The sequence below is a fragment of the Anguilla rostrata genome, chromosome 19 (assembly GCF_018555375.3).
Source record: "Anguilla rostrata isolate EN2019 chromosome 19, ASM1855537v3, whole genome shotgun sequence".
NCBI lineage: Eukaryota > Metazoa > Chordata > Actinopteri > Anguilliformes > Anguillidae > Anguilla > Anguilla rostrata.
In genome coordinates this window covers 9,877,272-9,899,986 of record NC_057951.1, presented here as the reverse complement: position 1 = coordinate 9,899,986, position 22,715 = coordinate 9,877,272, and the positions used below count along the sequence as shown (strand labels likewise).

At 46.5% G+C, this 22,715-nt stretch overlaps 2 protein-coding genes and 1 long non-coding RNA gene across 4 annotated transcripts in view; 2 read left to right on the top strand and 1 right to left on the bottom strand.

Annotated features, from left to right (window-relative positions):
* The first annotated feature begins 648 nt into the window (after positions 1–648).
* Positions 649–2,904, top strand: LOC135246135 (uncharacterized). Its single transcript, XM_064319687.1, has 4 exons — positions 649–892; positions 1,343–1,405; positions 1,531–1,734; positions 2,593–2,904. The coding sequence occupies exons 1-4, from the start codon at positions 779–781 to the stop codon at positions 2,740–2,742; spliced, it is 531 nt and encodes a 176-aa protein (XP_064175757.1). The 5' UTR covers positions 649–778; the 3' UTR covers positions 2,743–2,904.
* Positions 2,905–5,510: 2,606 nt separating this feature from the next.
* LOC135246136 (uncharacterized) overlaps positions 5,511–22,715 on the bottom strand; it is a 45,004-nt gene continuing 27,799 nt past the window's right edge. Inside the window, exons 3-4 of one of the 2 annotated variants that reach the window (XR_010327512.1) lie at positions 19,009–19,068; positions 17,846–18,088 (exon numbers count right to left, since the gene is read on the bottom strand). This is a non-coding gene — a long non-coding RNA (uncharacterized LOC135246136). Of the gene's footprint in view, positions 6,183–17,845; positions 18,089–19,008; positions 19,069–22,715 lie in introns of those variants that run through there. The other variant, XR_010327511.1, reaches the window with a different exon arrangement.
* LOC135246133 (uncharacterized) lies at positions 7,753–11,726 on the top strand. The gene is made up of 6 exons (XM_064319685.1): positions 7,753–8,434; positions 8,764–8,820; positions 9,336–9,473; positions 9,914–9,973; positions 10,352–10,429; positions 10,787–11,726. The coding sequence occupies exons 1-6, from the start codon at positions 8,204–8,206 to the stop codon at positions 10,898–10,900; spliced, it is 678 nt and encodes a 225-aa protein (XP_064175755.1). The 5' UTR covers positions 7,753–8,203; the 3' UTR covers positions 10,901–11,726.

Below are 22,715 nucleotides of genomic sequence, written 5' to 3'. Positions count from 1 at the left end.
CAGGTGTGAAAACCTCAGGGGAGAGGTGAGACCCAGAGAGGAAGGGGATGATGGTCTTCAAGCACCGCCGCCTACAAACGCTCGACATGCACTGGCATCCACGCAGTACCCAGCTGCAACCATGCATGCGACCATGCACGATGCAACCTGTGCCGAAAAAAAAAAAAATCCAATATGGCGGCCTATCCTGCACCGCTCCTTCACAAGACCCCCCCCATCCCACAGAAATTCCGCTATCGTGTCACTGCGGACAACTGACGCACGTCGAAGTGTGAGTTTTTTTGTCATTTCTGATAAAAGCAGACTCATTTTTTTCAACACCCTCCGGTGAGACAGCCACATGGCTTTTCCCCAATGGCCAACGGGCTAGTGACACGTCAGAGGGTACCTCCAAATTTCAGCTCACCCCATCGGCCCCCCACCCCCGGAATGACGGCACAAGCCCAGGTGCATTCCAGGGAATGCGCGAAGGGGACCTTCGCAGCAAGACGCTGTAGCAGCAGGTAAGTCATTTAAAGGAAACAAGCTGTGGAAGGTATGAGAAGCCACAAAACTCACACCCGACAGTATGTCGTTCGGGCATCGTTTCACACCCTATAAATACCTTCCTCTTTGCTGTTGAGCATCATTCTCGACGAGACGAGGACCTGAGATCCGAAGAACGCGAAGCAGCGCCTCTGAGATCGACCAAGAAAACTTCGGCAAACTTTGCGGGCTTCAGTCAACCTTCCGGACTCTGCTTCACCAAACTTCTCCCTTCTAAATCGGGGCGAGGAAAATGAATCCACTGTGGACTTTGATCTTTATGCTGGGCTCTCTGGCTCTCAGCTCCTCCGAAGACACCATATCTCAAAAAATGACAAATGACGTGAATAGGCTGAAAAGGCATTATGTAAGTATGAGCGCGACGTCTGCTGGATGTGAATCGGTTAAGAACATTATTGGGGGGGGGGGGGGTGCCCATGGGGGGCAGGATGTTGTGTTCTATCATTTCCCTGAGGTGATGGAGTCTGCATTGCGATGATGGCGATGATGAGTTTGATTAGAGGAGTCATCTGTGAGATCGAACCTTTGAGGAGAGCAGCAATCAGCTAAAAAGGCCTCTGGACTCCATAAAGGACGAGAGTTTTGGAAAGGCATACGCATGCTGTAGCAGAGAGACAGCCCTATGCCCACTGACACAAGGGATTTCTATGGCTCCCGTTCAAGTCAGGCAGTCAATATTCATGTCAGAATCACAGGTAGAGCAGGGGACAGACAGCCGGTCACTTTGCTGTGTGTAACTGTCCCGCGGTCACTGAAGCACTGAATGACATTGTCCTGCCGTCTGTCCTTACTCCAGAGAACCAGTGACATCGCCCTGCGTGGACCTTCTCTGTTTCCCAAAGACCTGAGTAACTTTACGGTAAACATTCATCTGCCCTTTCCATTACGCTGTACTTTGTCTTGTCGATGAAAAAAAAACTTCAGCCCAAATGGAAGGTAGCGCCTAACCTGTTTTTTTTCCGGTGTTTTCTTTACGCCCGACAGGAGGAGGAACAGAGTCTGGTGCTACAGGAGAGCTTAGATGTGTACATCAGAATCCTGTCGGACATGCTGAAGAGCACCCAGGAAAGGGAAATTGAAAACAGCATCAAGGCAATCAGAGCCCAAATAGTGGACCTGAGGATCAGCTACTTCCACACCAGAGAGCAGGCCCTGAAGAAGCAACTGGAGGAACTGTGGGACCTGAAGGTAAATCACTGCAACATGAGCCACTCTCTCTCTGGAGCACAGAGCCTGGGGTCTCCTCACTGTCTGATTCACTGAGATCGGTTTATGCAGGAAATGGCCTAAGGGTGACTTGTAATGCGCCCTTCTCCGTGGTCTACACTTAACTGAATGCAAGTTTTAGTTCTTACATTCACCAAAACTACTTGCTGCGTGGAACAGCAGCCAAAACGTACTCTCCAAACAGTGTGTGAAGAAAGAATAAAAACTAAAACATCTATTTATAATTCAATTTTAAAATTAAGCGCAAACTGAATTCTTCTTAACTTTGAGAAAAGGAACTTTATTTTTAAATGACTGCAATATTTTTTGTTAATTTCAGAAGGTGGTCTAATCATAAATGGATAAGAAATTAGTAATTTCTCAAACCCTGGACCAAGTCTACAGTGCAGTTTGACTGAATGGCACTCATGAGTGTACCACAGAAAATATAGCCATCAGGTCAACCAACAACAACAAAAAAATTTTTTTTTCCAGCATTGCATTCCAGTATAGCACTATGGCGTTTTTAACTAGCTTCATTAGCTGCTGCATTGCGAGGTATATGTATACACCTGCGGTGGAAAGTCCAGGGATCAGAAAGTGAGAGTACTGCCGTGTGTTTCTTTCACCCATGAACTCAGCCAGCTGATTTCACTAATTCCACCTGACTGAAGACTAGTGCTAATACTCAGGAGGAGTTTCACTTTCTGAACCTGGACTTTCCACCTGTGGTAAACACCACCCCCCCCCCCCCCAACCCCAACCCCAGAAAGAAAAAAACTTGCAAATAAAGCCTTTGCAGGACACCGGTGATTTTCAGAACCTTCTTTTTCCTTCCAGGTGCACGACAAGACCACGCAGCGGAAAGCCATACGGGACTTGCTGACGGTGTTCCAGTCCGCAACCCGGCTGGGAAGCAGGATCCAGAAAAAGGCGGAGAGGCGGAGGAGGCGGCGTCAGACCCCTGGGGGCAGGGTGCCCCAGCCGTGACCCCGGGCCGAGACCCCAACCCTGTGCTCACGTCATTCCCAAATCACTATTTATTTAACTTAACCTATTTATTCCACTCGGGACAGGCCTGAGCAACGACGAAACCTCATTTTGCAAAATGCAAAATTCTGTGTTAGAGCTCTGTGCTCTGTAAGTTCTGTATGGTCCATGACTTATTAAAAACTGCTCACAGTACCACGTATGCACACTCCTCCCTCTGTCTGTCTCCCGTGGATTCCATGTTGCTTTGTCGAATAATGTCCAAACACCAAGCTGTCAACTTATCAAGTAACTGGCTGCGCGAGGAAAGAGATTTAACAGGCAATGCTTCTCTTAATATGTCTCTCTAACATAAGCAGAATATGTCAGCAAGAGGGTCAACTGTACCACCAGGACAGTTAGCATTTTCACCTTACAATTTACAGCATCTGCAACACATCAGCATCCTCCATTGCATAAGACTGGCGACAGAGGACTGGAGACAGCCCTCTGCGCGCTTTCATACACACGCATTTTACATACAAAACACTCTTTATCGCTATCTCACACACACACACACACACACACACACACACACACGCATACATGTGCGCACACGCCCATCCATGAACACACGCACACAGGCATGCGCACACTCCTCGTGTTATAAAATCAACTGAGTGGAAATATCACACTTCTGAGCATCGCGATTTGTGTATTAGTCATTTTCCTCGGAGCCCAGCTACCCACGACTGAGTGCGACTCTCAAAACACGGCGGGTGGCCTCTTTCAGCTCGGTCCGACTGCCGCCAGCGCAGCCACCGCATGTGCCACGTGTCAGAGCAAACGCGATATTAATTGCTCAAATGCACGTCCGCTCACGCATCCCCACGTTCTGAAAGTAAAGCGCGCATCACGGGCTACGTGAGTGTTTTCCATCCGAGGGTTCGAGACGTTACGGAATGTCACAGGCAGAGCCAAACAGCCCGTGGGAAGACCTGCTAAAAGTGGGCGGAGTTAAAGACTAAAAACAAAGAACACGCCGCGGCGGGGACCTAATACACATTTCCTCATTGGTTACTCTTTATGTTGGTGGGAAACAGAAACGGCTGCTCCAGTTTCCCTGGGTGTCGGGTCTCCGCTGTCGCGGTTTTCGCACCCGGAGGCCAGGTATCCAGCGCAGGTGGGGGCTCAGTGGGCGTGCCCGGGCACCAAGCACAGAAATTCCATCAGGAGAATAAAACTGGGCAAAGGCTGTACACTGGACAGGGGCTCTCCAGCAAACAGTCACATGTTCCTTTGACGGTCAGACATGTCCTGATTGAGGACTGAGTCACTGATATGATACTGAAGGAAGGCTGGGGATGAGAATTCGAGGCGGGGTGGGGGGGTGTACAAGCTGTCTGATTTCTGAAGGCTGTGATATAAAAATAAATGAAGATGGGGCACAACTTGCCTCATCACATCAGGGGCAGAGGGGGCTTATGCTTGGCAGGGCTCCGCTGCACTCACAGTGTGAAATGTGAGCGCGAACCACTCACAGGCCAACTGTCACTGGGAGACATGACTGTCAATCACTCTGAAACTCCGCCTCGCTCAACTGCCGTTCCCCCTGTCAGGTGAAGCGCTGGCCACAGAAGCACAGAAGACTTCTGGCGGTCGAGGTGTCGTCAAGGTGACAGCAAGTAAGGAAGTAAGAGAAAAGGAGAAGGAGAATAAAAGAAATCCAGTAAATGAGCACGAAGAGAAAAAGGTGGAGGAAAAAAAAAAAGGAAGAGAAAAGGCTGATCATGTTACTGAGGCTCTGTTGGTGTGCCCCGTCTAAACAATCAAGTTTTTCCTGGAGCTGCAGGAAGACGGGGGCTTCATTCCTCCGCTAGGCTGGCCGCGTAATCCATCTGTTTTGGCCACTGGAGCCGAAGCTGAGGAGGAGAGGGGTGTGGCTACCGAGCGCCACTGAGCGCCGTCTACCTGGGGACGTGAAATCTCACCCAAAAAAAGAGCAGGTACGAGCGCAGAAGCCTCCACCCACACCGGCCCTTTTCTTAGGCTGAGATTGGACCCCTCTGGCTTACCTTTTCCGAGTCAGCTCACACAGAGGCTCCAAAGCTTCCAGCGAGTTGCTGGAAAGCAGCTAAGCTGCTTATCTTGCACTTGCAATGGAGTCAATTTACGCACTTTCCCCAAATCAGGAGCACTTAAACGTGTTGTGATCTGTTGCATAACTTCAGAATGTGGAGTGTAAACAGGGTGGAAAAACAAAGAAAGGTTTGTGCAGGAGCATGTATGGTTTATTTTTTATGGAAAGACCTGAACAAAGGGGATACCCTACTTACTCCCAGCCCATCAAAGGTTTTTGAGCGTGTGCATTTTTTGTTCTGATGTGAGTGTGAATGAGGTGAACCAGGAGATTCCTTGAATCAGACTCACTGTGGTCCACGGGATTCCACCCATTTTTGGTTTTGATTCGTTCAAGCAGTGGACAGGGTGCAGGACTCACTGCTCAAAGGCTGAGCGAGCCAGACGAAAGGCCCCACGCTCCAGCGCTCAGACTCACCTGCCGCACGCGGCTCGCGCGAGCCGGCGCTGTGATGGCGGTTCGCTGACTGTGCCCTGCACACGCACGGAATCTTCTAGAGCTGCAGCGGCTCTGCGGAACCTTCTGGAGTCTCCCCGGATCGCCGCATCTGCCAGACAAATTCAGAAGAAATCAAAGTCAGACTCAAAGCCAGTTTAAAAAAGAAAAGAAAAACATGGTTTATATTTTTACTACGCAAACCGGCCGCTGTAGCCCCCCACTGTTAGGACAGAGCAACCCCAAAGACAGACAGAGTGTGTCCAGCATAAAACTGCCCTTTAAATGAATGGCATAAGCCATATAAGACATATATATGTACAGCTGGAAAGTAATATGTAAGACATTTTTTTTACTGCCCATCGCGTACTAAAACGTATGTACTAGACAGTACGCAGTATGTTTACCAGACAGCACATATTTTGAGGATGCAGTAGAGGCCAGACGCTGATTCCGGCACGGCCCTGGGGGGTATTTCAGGAAGCAGGATTACAGAGTCAGCTGGATCGGTGCGCTGGGTAAAACCCGGGACGGCTCTTTACTTCACTCCGTGTTCCCGATTCGGGAGGGTGTCCGGGTTTTACTCAGCGCAGTCATCCAGCTGACTCAGAGATCCTGCTTGGCAAAACTGGGCCCTGGTGTCACGGCGGACTCAGGGAAAGGAGAAAGAGGAAGTGGCTGCGGGGAAACTTCCTGCGGAGAGACGCCAGGCTGCTCCCGCGGTGGGGCTTCCGCACGGCCCAGCCCAGCGGGAGGGGCGGGGCCGAGGCAGGGCGGATAGCGCGTGTCCTTATCGCCATGCCAACGGGCGCCGAGCGCAGCGGCGTGTCTCTCTCAGGATTCAAGCGTTACGCGCGTCACGAAGCGAGTCTTATCTGATGAAGGCCTGCGGAAGTGTCAAATTAGGAAATCCGCGGTGAAAACAGGAAGCGGGGGCGCTGGAATCAGACCTGGGTCGAATACGTATCTGTTTCAGATTCAGATACTTGTCTACGCTTTACTGATCTTGTCTGGTGTATTGGAACCAATGAAATACACTCAAAAAAGTGCAAATACCGCCTTCTGGTCATATTGGCTTCTGGTCATATTGGCTTCTGGTCATATTGGCAGGCTCAGTTTCACCAGGCAAGATCACCAAGTATTTGAATCCAAAACAATAATAAGTATTTGACCCAGGTCTGGTTGGAATCAATATTAACACTGCAACCGTGACTATAAACACTTACTACAGAAACCCAATTTTTTATAATAAATTATTTCAGCTTTCATCAGAGAAGACATTTGGGGATAATGCCATTTCCAAGGCAGTATGTTTTACAGAACTTCTACAGCACAAACAAATCACAGTGCCAACTTCAAATGAGCGTGAGTGCACGCATTCTTTAACACGGTTTCATCACTGGAGTGAAGCACTGGTTCTCCAGATTACTGCAGGAAGCAGCGCTTCTCAAACTCAGTCCCGGGGACCCCCGTGTACGCTCTTCATTCGTTACAGGCAATCTCTTCATCAATCAAGGCTGTTCAGCAAGTGTTCATGTTCTTTCATAATGTTTTTCCTTCAACTTATTAACACAATTGCAGGTTTGGCCTGTTATCATTTGCTGTATCTTTGACCTCTTCCTTATATACCAAGTAGTTACTTTCAGTGGCAAGGTGTCCACACTTTCAGCAACTAGGAGCCCATTAAGCCACCTCAGTCTTTAATTAGACCAGATAAAACATTTTTTTTTTTTTTAAACTTCTTAAGTACTCATTTTTAATATAGTACAGTAACCACAAGGTGAACATGGAACTTTCATTCTTCATGGTGTGCATAGCTATTTCTAACGTAATATGTCTGAGAAGCGTGAATAATCCCTCAAAACATGAAAAGCTTCTAATCACGAAAAAAGGAAAAGCTTGCTAAATGCATGAAAACTGGATGAAGGATAAAGTTAAAAGGCGAATTAAAAAAAAAAAAAAAAAAAATGAAAACCACCCAAAAGGCCGACCCAAGAAAGTGAACTTTTGGCCCTCTTCAGCCGTTAAACGGGAGCGGATGGCTCTGCCGCCACCCACCAGTCATGGAAAATCTGCAGAAATGTCTCCGGACCCACTCACTCGCTCACTCGCTCACTCAGGGTGAGCACAGAACTAGGCCACAAGGGATGCTACGCATGCAAATACTACTTTCCACCTCGAGACCCCCTTGCAAAGTGGGCCAGCATGTCGCTCTCCACCCACCGAGTCCCCATGCCCAGACAAAACGCACAGCCGTCTCACGGTGTGTTAGCATTGTCGCCGTAGCCTCCATAACACAGCCTCCGTCCATCTCCAATTAGCCTCTTACGCTGTGTCCAACAAGCCGACGAACGGGGACTTTGCTCTGCGTCGCCTACCGACCAATACGGTGCACAGTGGATACTTCAACATCACTTTGCACTTAAAATATCAGTCTTTGCATCTGTGGTTTTTGTTCTCTAGAGCGAGAATCTAGGACATCACCAAGACCCCAAATGTCACGACCTGAATAAGCCCTCGTGTCATGGCAACATGTCCCGCATCAGAATTTCCCCCCCCGAAAAATGGCTTTACAAGACAAGTTGTCACACACACTGATCGACAGTTTTGTCGGGAGGATTCCACGATAGTCATATATATAACACAATAACACGACACAGAGTGATCCTACAAAAGACAAACAGCTGTAAGCCTGCCAGGGGAACAGCAAGACCGGAGGCTGTTGGAGGATGAAGGCTCTCATATTTCCTGTAGGGCTACTGCGCTGAGACAACTTTTTTTCTTTTTTTTTTCTTCCAGTGTGGTGCACTCGTAGCACAGAGGGAAGGAAAAGGGAGGTGCGCAGGTGTGACATCACGAGGAGGAAACGCAGGTGATCAGGAACGGTATAAGTAGAGGGCGAATGGAATGCATGGGCCTCATCCAGGGAAGGACGGGCTCGGCGCTCACAAGTCAGCCGGCATGTTGCGACACCTCAGGGGCGTGTGCCTCCTGGTCCTCTGGCTGGCCGCCGGGGGCAGGGCGCTCCAGATCACCGCGCAGCGGGAGGGATGCCAGGCGCCGGAGTCCGCCGGCAAACCTCCGTGCCCGGCCATGAGGAAGTGGATGAGCCTGGTGAGCAACGTGGATCAGGGCATTGTGAGTATTGCCGCTCCGGCTGGGGCTCAGACACGACTGGCTTCGCTGCAGCTCACAGCTAAAACCCATCTGCATTTCCACGGGGAAAGGGATTTTGGTGTTGCAGTTTGTGATTTTGCTTAACTCTGATAAACAATTACAATGATTGTGGCATAGCTGCAGGCTCCTAGTAGGACAGAGGAACCTTGGTCTTTAAGAGCATAAAGCAATCGCTGTGTTGTGGTGTCTTAATCGTGTTGTTCGGCAACTGCAGCACATCCTTAAAACCACAACATGATTGTTCATTGCCGGCTTGTTCGCGGCGCAAACTTTTTATTTACTGTTTTTAGAAGACGTCTGACAATGAAACCATTCTTGAGGGGCCGCATGTCTTGGGCAAAATCAAAGTAAGTCTTGCATCTCCATTTTACTCGCTGAGCTGTGGCACTCGGGCGAAAGGGCAGGGCAGGGGGTCAGGCTCAAACCTGGTCTCCCCAGATCACTGGTTCAACTGAAAGCCCGTCTGTGTAAAAGTGGGTCAGCAGCAGCGTTGACTTGCACACTGTATAGTGCAGAGTGCACTGCTCAGCGTGCGCTTTAGAGGACTGTAAATAAAGCCAGGGTAAAGGTTGCTGCTAGAGTGCCGCCAGCCAATTATGTCATCAGTAGGGCCTCACGTGGTTATCAGACCCCACAGAGGCAATGCAGGAACTTCGCTGATATTGTGAATATAGCAGCGACTATTCAGTCTAGTAAGAATTCAGTGACACAATTGAACATGCAATATATGTGCCATATAACATTTATAATGTTGTCATACATCATACGTATGGTAAACAAGTATCGTCACAGGCCTTCTTCAAGTTAACAATGGATTGGGCGCCTCTGACTCCTGAGTGACCCCATTTCCTTCCTGCCAAAGGGGACGCCAGAATACGGCTGCATCCTGAAGCAAATATTTGAGTTCTACGCTAAAGTCCTGGCGGTGGGACAGAGGAAAGGAGGAAACTACACCGATCTGAGCCACTTACTCGGGCGTCTAAAGAGGTGCCTGCTCAAGGTGAGGACCCCGGGGGGGGGGGGGGGGCTATCATGGCTACTGCTGCGCGCTCGTCACTCTCACTGCTCTGACTGTTTAATGAAGAATATCAATTGCACCTCTGTGGGCAACAGTAGCCAAGCGATTATGCAGGGTTGAAGTCCAATGCAATGAAATGTCACATTGGTCCTGTACATGAGATGAGAGATGACTTGGGAATATAAAGATAAAGCAGATTAAAGCAATCAGGCGAAAAATCATTATAATCATAATAATTTATGATTTTAAAAATCATGACAATTTATGCCTACTTAGTATAAGCAGGTTTAATACTTTCATTAAGTACGTTTCATTAAGGTTGTAATTTTATGTGCACAGGACATGAAATACTTCCTGATATCAAATAAAAATGAAACAATGATGAAAAAATACATTCATCGTCAATATTTCTCTTTCACAAGGTTCACTGTCCTGGGTTGTGCAAAAAAATCAACAGACAAGCCAAGAAGCAAACTGTGGAGGTAAATGAAACCAAAAACGCATCAAGAGGAGCTTCAGTCATTCTTGTTATGCTGCAACATGCTTCATGTGATCCTACTGCTCTCATGCACTTTTCCCAGCTAGTTAAGTAACGGAAAACGTATCGCATTCTGCAGTAAGGAATGCCTGAGCTGTATGGTTAAAACACTTAGGAGAACCATAGAACCCTCAAGACTGCCACAGTGCCTGTGAATCAGTTTGCTCTTAACTAGGGTTTTTTGGAATGTTTTTTTCAGAATTCTAGATCAGTGTTCTAGAACTCCATTGCTTACAATTACCAGTAGTGATTTCATTTAAGAACATTCTAGTCACAATTGTGTGATCCTGAAGGGTTAACAGCCAGGGAACTTCTCTTACAGGTGGACAATGTGAGCGACCTCAGCCCCAGACAACTGGCCATGTTTCAGATTCAAAAGCTTCAGGGAGCAAAGAGACGAGTAAGTCCCGTACACAGCCAGGCCTGCGCGCCGCTTGCTTCTGAACTGCGCTCTCTCTCCGGCTGGTCCCAAATCGCTTCCTCCTCATGCAAAAAAAAAAAAAAAAAAACAAAAGCGGGAATACTGGAAGTGACACAGACCCACTGCCAGCACTTGCAGCACTTGATACCGCGATTCCGCGCTGTTGCCGCTGGTTACAACCAGTCTTGTTAAGCCCTTCTTAACTGCCAGGTCCATCCGCGTTACGGGCGGGAAGCGTCACGATTGGCGAGCGAGCACCTGCTGCTTTCAGAGAGGCGCTGAGCGGCGCACAGTCTTCCAGCTCTCACCCTGTCTCTCCCTCTCCTCTCGCACCAGCTGGCTAAGGACGTGGGGACTCTGGAGAAGGCCATCGTGGAGCTCAAAGGCCTCCAGTTCTATGACAGCAACACGGAGGTGAGAGTGGGCACGTGCCCCACGAAGGCACCGTAAGGGAAAGGGAACACGGTACTCTGCTCGGGTCAGCAAGCGCTTAAATCTTTTCCTATCTAAAAAAAAAAAAAAAAAAAGCTTAAGAGAGGAAAATGTTAACCTCGTCAAACATGCTGCAGTACTCGCAAGATGCATATTGCCGAAACCAGTGAAAAAAAAAATCACAGTTTCAGTTCTGGGTCAAAGTTTTCATTTCATGACATGATGAAGGTCGCATATTTGTAATTACAATTATTGTTGCCATTTATCTATTATGAAACATTCTATGGTATATGCTAAGTTTGTACTATTTTTACATTGAAAAATATTTATGTGTAATGAACAATCTTTGCCAGACACAAAGTTCCAATGTTCGGTCACTTGTGAATTTTTTATTTCATGGTATTTTGTTAAATTCTTTTTAATAATAATGTCATTTTATACGGTATTTCATATTTGTGTTTTGATATCTCTGGGTTTTCCATAAATTCTAACTGTGGTGAATGTATTTCTTGGACTCATACATGCTATGATGGCTCATCAGTTTGCCTTCTGAATGTAAGAAATTCCTCTTAAACTTCAACTGATATTTATCATATGCTGTTGTACTATAGAGTCAATAAGATTTTATTGAAGGCCAGAGGTAATGTACTTTCAGTGAAAGACAGAATATCTGCGGGCAGAAATGATTATATGCTAATAAGAATTTTCTACATCACTGAAAAAATATTTTTCCACAAGATACTGAATGTATATTAATGAGCACAATGTCTGTATTACTGTGTGATGAACTCAGGACTGTCTTTGTCAGCTTTACATGAAGAAATAAAGCTTGCCTTTGTATTTATTTTCTGAGCTTTTACCTACTTACTGCACTTTACTTCGGCTCAAATATAAGTGTGGCACTCCGCCAGGCTAACAGCAAGCCTGTCGCTATGGGAATAAAACACCTATTGATCTCCAGGCAGCATGATAATCTTCCACTGGGTTCCATAAAGTTGACAGATGCTAATAACACCACTGAGATAGCAGGGGAGTAAAACGTGCAGCCGACAGTACACCCTCACACCTTCAGCCATTCCGGTCAGCGTGACTGTGTGTCGTTGGCCTGTATTTCTATTGACCCAGCACTATACAGTCTCTCAGATTCCTCCCAGTTGTAATGGCTGCTCGTTGTGTCCAATCAGGATCCAGTAACAAGAACAAGGCCTGCACATGAACAAAGACTTCTGCACAAAGCTGGAAGACCTGGAACTGCACCAGTTTACACAGCAACTTTTTTCAGTTGCTCAGTTCAATATGGGAGAGTGGGTGGCACATTGCAACACATTGCAAATGTTGGCAAGCTGCTGCAAAATAAAAATAATTGTGTCAAGCTTTGAACTGTTGTTCTTAGGTCTCCTGCAGTCCACCCAACAAGGATGATATTTGGTTTCGGAAATCCGTAATCGACGCCTGCACAGACTAAACCGCGCCTTAGCACACACCAGAGAAAGCGATCGCATGTCAGGGGAACTGCACTGAACTGCACACACGTGCCCGTTTCAACAATAACAGCCTGGAACAAAAGCTTGTTAACACTCCACCTTATCACAGTCAGGGTGTCTCCTAACTGCATAAAATCAGATAATCAAATCACACACTGTGACTCTACAACTGCGAGTTAGTTTCAGTGTTAGCCAATAGTTATATAGCGCCAATCCCTTATGTTGGCCTGGGTGGCTCTTCAATCTCTATAAAAGCGCTCAGCCAGTTTAGCTTAACACTTTAAAGCACATCATAAACAACACTGTTCATGCCCAGTCCACCTCTTGCTTCTGACTGGAAAGTGGTCAGATACCATTACACAACAGTGGTGAGTTGGCTGTACCCCAGAGTGGGAGTGGCCATCAGCAGAGCTTGGTAAATTCCCAGATCAGCTGTAACGAGGGCGGCTGGCCGGACGCGTGTTTTTTGGGGGAATTACCAGCAGCGGCACGGCATTGTTCAGTGTTCATAAAGCTTTAAGCGGAGCGCTATTGTCCCGACGCGTGATTTAATGCTGGCCCACCCGGCCGAGCTCTCACGCAGGTTTACGGGAACTATCGGGGAAATCAGACTTCATTCAATACTGTGCTCAAGACACTGTCAAGGACAATAAAGAAAAACTGAATTCAATGCTCGGGCAAAACCCAGAGAGGAGCGCAGTCGGGCAGTGAGCCTATATGGTTGCCTGGTGCCGGGTGTAGCACAAACAATCCAAAGAGGTTAGCGGGATTCATTTTAACAGTCCGGTCTGCTTAGGCTCACGCAAGGCAATGCAACCTCACACAGGGTTTCCTTTGCCGTTCAAAGATGAATACCTGTGTATGAAACTCAGGTGGTGATAATGGCAACTGAAATTTTCACAGTCGTCATTTGTTTCGGTGACACAACGCAGAATATTGAGATTTCTCACGGACCTCGATAAAGTCTCTGTGATGAAGACGGTCTGCCAGACTGCCAGAGTGGAGCTGGATCTGTTCGCGGTTCAAACTGATTGCTCCTGGGTGCGATTCACAGAGTGGGAGGGCACTTTGTCTGACCCAGTGCAGAGGTCACGGGTCACCAGGGCGACACAAGCGGCCCGGCAGCAGCGGACCTGGCGGGGCGAGCTAAAGTCCCCCAGGGTCTGTTTTTGGCTCCTGGAGACACTGCTGTAGAAGGGTTCAGAGGTCAGCTGCTTTCGGACCCTCGGGAGCCCGGAGGAACACGCTCAGATCAGGCGATAAGGTGGAATAATGTGACATAAGCGCTCACTCACCCCAGTCAGGCAAGCAACCACAGCCAACTACAAAGAGCCGGGCTAAAAATACCTTTAAAAAAGAAACCCAGATGATGACACTTGAAACTCCCCATTACATAACTTGGTTAGCACCTTTTCATACATGAATCCCTGTATTTCAGGTGACCATAACATTTGGGACAAATGGTTTCACGGGTGTTTCTGATAAGCAGGTGTGTTCAGTTACTAAAAAAATACCCTAAAAGCTTAAATTTAACCGCATGTGAAGTGTTTGATTACAAATCTAAAGTTGTGGAAAACAGAGCCAAATCAAGAAAAAAATGTCTTTGTCCCAAACAACACGTGATATTTTTACACTCAGAGGTTCAAACAGCTCAGTGTAATGCACGCTGCTTGGTTCAGGATACCTCTGTTACTAAGAATTGTTGACAGCAGAAAAAACATTCTGTACTGAGTACCTTGCTGGTGTGGTATGTGGGTTACCATGGCAAGACTGCACTGCACCAGTTCACCTAAGACACACACCACCAGCTTGGATTTCAGCCAATCAGAGGACTGCGCGACAGCTGTTTCACGGCCGTGTGCCCGCTGGACATCGCATCCCGCGCCCAAACCAGCGCGCCAGGCAAACAGCCTGACCAAATGCAAGCGGATGCTCGTAAGGGGTCTCTGGAGCGGCTTCACAGAGAAGTGCTGTGTGTCAACAGTAAATGCGCTTTGCGCCTCCACTCTGACATTGCCAATGCTGCCGATTATGAACGATAAGGCCACAGAACTTTGGCTAACTTCACCTGTGCCAACGTCCCGGCCGTCAGAGGTCAGAACGTAGAAGTGCTGCCGTGCGTTTCTTCCGCCCGTGAACTCAGCCCAGCTGATTTCACTAATAAGTTCTACCTCTGGACAGAAGAACAGTGTCAATTAGCACATCCAGGTGACTGGAAAAAAAAAAAAACACACTGGGGAGGAGTTGTATTTTCTGAACCTGCATTTTCCACCTCTGCTGGGTAATCGCACAGTGGAGACGTTAAATACCTGTCTTCACTCTCCGCCTGCGTCCAGGAAGAGTGAAGATCGAGCCAAAAGGAAGACTCCTTGTTGCTTTTTTTATTAAAAAGCGGAAAGGCCCAGTCACGGCAGCAGCCGGGTCTCTGATTGGCTCCTGCGTGCCTTGTGCTCGCACAGGCGGTGGTCTGGCCGAGGCTGTTGGGTTTCCTTGCATCGCGCTGCTCAGAAAGCCCCTTCCCCCCCTTCCCCGTCACTTCGAGTAAACGTTCACCGCGGGTTTCCATAAGCAGAGCCTGCGCGCAGCTGCTGCCGCGCCACACCGCAGCCTGCGACACGGGGAGAGGGGGGGGATGGGTGAGCGGGTGGGGGGTGTGGGTGAGCGGGTGGGGGGGTGTGGGTGAGCGGCAGAGAGCGGCGGCTCTGTGGCATTCCAATGAACTCCGTCGGACAGGAAACTCCGCGAGCTCTCGGGGGGGGGGGGGGGGGGGGGGGGCGGAGCGGGAGGAGAACCGCTGTTAACGGGACGCCGCGGCGTGGGACCGGCGGGGCGGGGCTCTCTCCGTCGCTGCGCAGTACCCGACACCCTCACTGCGCAGCGCGGCGCAGACGCCACCGTGCAGCAGATCGCAGGCGTGCGCTCCCTTCAGCCCGCGCTCGAATGAACACGCTCTCCCCCGTGTGCAGCAAGCACGTCTCCATCTGGGCCACGCTTCCCCAAAAACCAGTTCTGCGGTCCGGTTTAGGCTTGCACAGACACCCCGGGGCGCCAGCGCACGCAGGAATACTCAATCACTGCTTTCAGCCTGCTCCTCCTTACGTTGCGCAATTAACAAGAAAACTATTTATTTGCAGAATAATAAGTGAACTACTTTATTACTGGCGTTATTTTTCATTCCATCACTATCTTGCGTGGCATTTTTTTCTATATACAGATTATTATAACTCTCTCCATTCGGGAAGTACTGATGATGTGTCTAATTTGTGAAGATTTAAAAGCTCATGAAACAGCACAGAATTTAATATATGTTGCACTCAAAACTGGTGCGGGTATTGGATAGCTAAGTTGTTCAAATGAATAGGGGGTATGATTTGGAAATATAGTAGATATGTAGGACTGAGCAATCATGTGGATTTGTATGTTTTGATGTAAGTCTAGTAATGTTTGGTTTGTATGGATGTTTTGTATTTATGTTAGGATGTTTTGTATGTGATAAATGTATAAGATGTCAGGTTGTGTGTTTATAACGAAACAAAAAACAAAAAAAACTAGTGCAGTGTACGTACGCGATGGCAATTGTCAGAATAATGAACTGGCAAGTAAGCCCAAGCCTTCTCTTAAGCCTGCTCTTTATTCCCGCATAAACGGGAAACAATCATTTACATGTTTTCATTTGAAGTGAAAAACGTGGATGCTCTGGTCTCGGAGTCGGCGCTGCTGTGCGCAGCAGGCAGGTGAGAGACAGCAAGTGAAAATGAAAGGATCTGGGCTGTCGTTCCGCCGGGCCCGGACCACACCAAAGAGCGGCGACTCGGGACACGCCGGGCCCCGGCGTTCCCACAGACAGAGATGGTGAGAAAGATACTTCTGCAATGCCTCCACCTGCAGCTGCCTTTTTACTGTAAGTGCGCGATGGATAGACTCGACCACAAACCAGCCCGGTCTGTCAAACTCCAGGCTGCGTCTGAGCGCTAGAACCCTGGCCTGTGCTCTTCAGCTCACAGGGCGTTCAGCCGCACGCTGAACACTGTTCTAGCAGTCGTCGCCCAAGCTCGCGCGTTGGGGGTTTCGCACTTTGCTTTCAAACCCCTCTTTATCGTCACGGACACGGTACCAGTCCAGCCCTTATACCTGTCGGGCGTTGGGATCGTGAGACACACGCTCAGGCAGTGTCGTGGCCTATGGAGCAGCCCACACAGACACGCATCAGCCTGCCCAGTTCTCCCATCGCCAGCATGCTAAATAAAGACAAGGTAAAAACAAGGTAAAAGGGAAACTTTGATGCTGGTCTTCCTGCTGGCTCCCCAGGCTAGAGCTGATTATAGCTAGCCTCATTTGTGCCGGTGAGTCAAATCTCTCTCTCATTAACTTTCCATTAAGATGGAGAGAAACAAGGTACCCTTTTTTTGTTTTGTCACACTTTTAACTGACAAAAAGCCCACCCGAAATTCTCTCAAAATTAGCCAAAGGGATGCGCCTCAGCACAATTATTGAACACCGTGTCACAATGTGAAAACGTTGCACAACGGGAAGAAGTGTTTCATATAAAGAAAGGAGCAGAGAGAGAGTGACTGTGACTGAAACGTAGGAGACAAGCAGTTTGGAAAGAGTGTGACCTGCTGTGTGGGCAGATGTGATCCTGCTGATTGTGTGTTTCGACTAAACCCAAAACACCACAACTGCCACGAGTTTAAAATGACTTCTTTAACCTTCCAACGCTGAGATGTTCACACGGGCCTTTCTGAAGCCAATTCTTATACAACCGACACCATGCGGCCACTTAATCAGTTCCGTCATTCAGTTTCCACAGGGGTATCCAGTCTAACCCCAAAATGGCTTCTTTGGGTACATGGGCTCCCCATGGCCTAAGACCAAGACGTAGTGCTGGACTACAACAGAAACCTACACGCACCGGTGCTTCACAAATGGGACTGAACACTCCTGGTTTGGAGACTTCAACACTGCACTGACATGCTATTGGTACTAAACTGTATAACTTCTTGTGTTGGTCTGACTGCTCAGCGTTGCTATCTGCAATTACAGGGCCTGAAGAGATGCCTTGGAGATGAGGTGTAGCCCGAGCAACCGGGTATTGGGACGATGAGGGCAGGAAGGCAAGAGTCCAGTGTTATCAGACATTCCCGTATTTGTGTGATGTCATATCAAGTTCACACAGATCAAGCAGAGTGCCACTCCCTCTAAAGACACTCCATGTCAATAAAGACTCTTATCTTATTTGAAGACCATCTTAGGGCATAAAGCCTTATGTGTTATTGGATGTTTCCACACTCTTCAACACAATTCACTGTAAAAGCCAAGCATGTGCAGACACTTTTCCCTTTTACAAAGCTCTGGAGTTAGAATAACATTATGGAGATCAGCGTGATCTGCCAAAATGAGACGCCTTCACTAAGTAAACTTTACCTGCTTGCATATTTGCAAACAAAGTAATAGAGCGGTCATGCCATGAATTCTTCTGGAGATTTTCCCTGAACTTTCCAGAACAACTATGAAATTATTTATTTTTTTAAGAGTATAAAAGATTGTTCATCTGTGAATAGCCTTGGCTACATACGCACCACACAGGGTAGATTGTGGGTGTGTTTGGCAGAGGCACTCTCCTCCCCACCCCCTCATCTAAAAAGGGGAGAAGAGACACGAAGGAACATCTCCTCCAACTTCCTCTGGCCCCGACGTGTCATTTCCTGTGCAGCGTCTGCAGCTGCAACACAGCAAACATTGTGCGAAACTTGGTGTGCATACGTGGGTGTATTGTAAATTGTGAGTTTTCTGTGAGCTGCACACTGACACAGACAAAATATATTACAAAATGTATAAAAAATATATGATATATATATTAATATAATATATATAATATAAATAATAATATCAAAATAAATAATGAATAAAATGGTGAAAATGTATTTAGTTTGAGTGCATTTTCAGTTGTATATAAGAAACTGCAATATACCCCAAGCTATTTGAGCACAAAAATGGTAATTCAATAAAATACTTAGGGTATTATTTTATTCAATTTACATCAAAAAAATATGAAATTTAAGAACAATTGAAGTTAATCAGGATCAAAATATCTGCTAAACATTCTTTGGTTCTTGCCTGTTAACCTGAAGCTGCACCCCTACAGGACAATAGGTCAGAATCACTGACTTTACTGCGAACATTTTTTCTGGTGCTCTGGTAAATTAAAAAAAAAAACAACCATAGTGAAAACGTTTCTCTGAGAAATGCTGACGGTTCAGGTGAATCACTGTGGGGAGCCCAAACCACACTCTATGAGTAAACTCACACACACACACACACACACACACTCACCAGTGCCCAGTCCTATTTCTGTAAATTCCCAACAGAAAAAAAAAAACAGCTGTCACTGCTATTTTTAAAAAAAAAGAAAAGCATTGCACTTGTATGCATTATCACACATCCCTTCCAAACGAGGCTTGGGCATTCATGGCCTTTGGCTGCCTCTCAATGCTCTTTCATGCTGGGCAGCCTCACAGCGGGTCACAACTCAACCACAGCGCCTTTCCTTCAGACAACATGATTCAATGTGAGAGAGAAAGGGGAGAGAGCCCAAGACGTCGTTCACTGCTGTGATACAAAAATAACAAGATTAAAAGATACCTGGCATGTGACTTCACCTCCTCCGTGCCCTATTGGTTCTCGTCATTTCCGGTATTAACCCTTGATTAAAAAAGGAACCATTCATTTATTTTTCCGTGATAGTAGTACAGACCAACTATAGCTGAAATCCATCTTAAATTCAAACAGTTTAAAAAAATAAAAAAAAATTCTGTCAATTCTTCACAAGTTTTCACAAGTCAATCAAGTGTTTCACGGCAGAGACATCAGAGACAAGGAGTTCACAAGGAAGGAAGGGAGGATGAGGCCGGGGAAGAGCCGAAATGGCCGCATACGACATCTTTCCAGACACAAACATCATATTGACACACTGATTTGCACAGATGACAGAGGACAAGTTCTCACACACGTGGCTAGAATTGATTTTGAAATCGCAAAGATGATAACAAGTCACCAAGAGCATAAATGCTGAAGTAAGTGCACTCTAACAAACACGAGCCAAGTGTTTATCACCTCTGTCATTATGACTGATTTATTCATTCAGGAGCAGTATATTTTAAAGGAAGGCAGTATTGTGCTGTGGGCGCTTGCTTAATGGTCTCGGGATATTAAAAACGTTTTTTTAAATCTTTGGGTGAAATCTTCACTTAAGAATGTAAATCATCCCTTAGTACAGGGAGTCTAGTTCATTGGCCACTGTTGGGTTTTCTTCTGGCTTTAAGTGGCTTTTACTGGGCCTTTAAGCTGCTGGCCATATTGCACTGTACTTGGGCCTAGTCAGTGGTTCAGTAGCCTCGATGCCGTCAGATTAACTCTGCATGTGTGTCTGAAACTAAAGTCTCCATGGAAACAGCTCATCTCTGCTCCATCCAGTCCTGTTAAAGTCAGAGCAAAATCCGTCCCCTCAGGGGTTGTGTAACTCAGAGCTGGGGGAGGTGGGCGGGTATTTTGATTAACAAGACTTACAGTCAACCGTCAGGTCAACCACAAGCAGAACAGAGATGAAGAGATTATAGCTGACTAAAATCAAACTGCGGGTATTTCCAATGACCATATACAGGACATTACCGCACTGACCCCAAGGGTCGGAGTGTAAAGCAAGCAAACGTCAAAGCTGCGCTGCAGCGACACACGCACCTCGTGAAGGCCCTGATTGGTCGAGAGTCCTGATTCTCTCCCGCTCCGTTTTCGCTTAGATAGAGAAAATCCCGCTCTTGCGTGTGAGCTGGTCCAAATTCAACCCACGCATGGAGCGGAAAGCCAACTGTCCAAAAGTACCTGTCCAAAGACTGTCCAAAAGTACCTGCCTGCAGAAGGCCTTTTTTGGACCACTTTATAGCATTATTTGAAGTGCTGGTGCACCACTCTGCACAATATAACCAAGCAAACTCATGTGTAATTTTAGACTGACAATAGGTCATTCATATATCATCACACAGAGATAATCCATGTGCATTAATTAATTCAAACTTTGTTTATCCAGGACTGTATAAGATGGGCTGTGGGTCAAATGAATGTAAAACATGTATAGAGCATACTGGAATATGAAAAATATTACTTGCAGCAATTAACAGTCAATGATATCATTATATTTTCCCCTTCATGGTAAAATGAACGCAGGTACAAGCATTTTAGTTGTAGGCCACAAAGATGACATCGCAAGGACCAAGTCGACATGCTGAGTAAAAACTTGACACATTCTCAGAAAAACGGTATGAAACAGTGTCTACAAAAGTACAAACACGAGTCACTGGGGTGGCACCCTCTAGGTACATAAAATTGTGCCCCTAGTCAGCAACACATAATTCATTTGCACCTTTTTTTGCTGGTAAAATGTACTTATTAGTACCCAAATAGAACTTTACTGTACTTTCAGGGTACGTTTGGAAAAGTTGTTCCCTAAAGAACAAAACATACCCCCACTTTACCTTTATTCTCAGAGTGTATGCTATAACTTATGACTGTTATGAGACTACACCGCCACCCTGAGGACACTTTACATCGCCACTATGTGGGAAAACAGAATTTTCTGCTGGGGCTAAGCTATATCCCCTCTGCCTGGCCAAGACTGCCCTCTAGTGTTAACAGAGCCGCTGTACAGAACAGACAGCAGAGCAAACTGGTGCTGAGCTGCACAGGTCTGCATTTATAAAAACATTTCTGCTTGATCTGTTGAGTTAATTTATCCCCACCTGCAAAGCCATGGCATAGACAAGGGGCTAAACTAAAGCAAAATATCCCACCTCTGCCAAATACTTATTACATTGTATTACATTTATTTACCAGATACTCTTATCCAAAGCCACTTACAATGCCAGATTAGCAGAAGTGCACTCACCTGATTAAGACAAAAAATAGACCAGGTAAACCAGTGACTAAAGACTCACCATCACTAAAGGACTAGTGCAAGTTAACTATGCTAAGCACCAGCCATAGCGCGAAATCTTTAGACCCTAGTAAAGTCCCTGTAGATTAAGCAAGAAACCTCATTCACTAAATCTTTTCTACCATTATTATTATTTTTTTTTTTTACAACGTATTTCCCTGAAAAAATCTTCAGGAATCGACAGGCGGGTCTTCGAATTTTACTACCATCTAAAAAGTTTAGCCACCATCTGGGACAGTCGCCCCAAGGCTTCTGGAAGCCTCTATGCATGGCCCCATTGTGAGAGAATTAATATGAGCCTTTCTCACAGGTCTGTTAAAAAGTCCATAAGTTCTAAACTTTGAGAAATGTCTCCAGAGGGACTGCTGCCTATGAGCAATAGAGACATGCATCTCTGCAAACTCTTTCGGGTCAAATTCTTCTGTTTCCAGGTCTTTTCTTTAACAACTACCACAAAAAAAAAAAAAAAAAAACTGATTTCAAGGCAATCAATGTAGTTTTGTACATTCAGAATGATCATCAGAGCCTGAAATATCAGAGTCTGTTTTTCCCAAATTAGCCAGCAGATAGCAGCATTTGCTCTACGCCGGGTGATGCTATTTTCTTAAGCTGTACCGTCGTTCACACAGAATACAATACACTCATAATAATACAATACAAAATGTTCCTACATTCTCTACTGCACACATCTATACACAGAAAAAAACAATCCCAGAAATTAGAACTGAAAAAGATTACTGCTAATGGCATAATTACAACTAACTGCAACTAACTACAGCCAAGTTTTTAATTACACACCAATCACTTGCCAACAGCACCTGGTGAAAAAAAATATTATCTCAATGCCACCCAACTGCATAAATATGAAAAATGTGAAAATATGATGAATACTTCACCACCATCACCAGGTTTCCGCACAGCATCACCACGCAAACCCAGCCCTCACACAAAGGCTGGGTACCAGTGTTTACCATTCTGCTTACCTGTACTGGAGCTGCCCAAAGAGCCCAGAAAAATTCAGGAAAAAAAACAGAAACAAATAAAAAGTAACAGGTAATATTACAACCAGCTACAAACTAGCAAAGAAGAAAAAACTAGATAACTACTCTAATATATAAAACACACACACACACACACTCAGGCACACACACACACACACAGCACGCACGCACACACAGATCAAGACCACCATTAACACAGACAGACACTTACTGTATTAGCACACAAGTACGCAAACATGTATACGCATACTATACACGGTGATGAATACAGTGCTGCAGAAACAAACACGCACACACACTCTCACACACACACACACACACACACACACACACACACACACACACACACACACACACACACA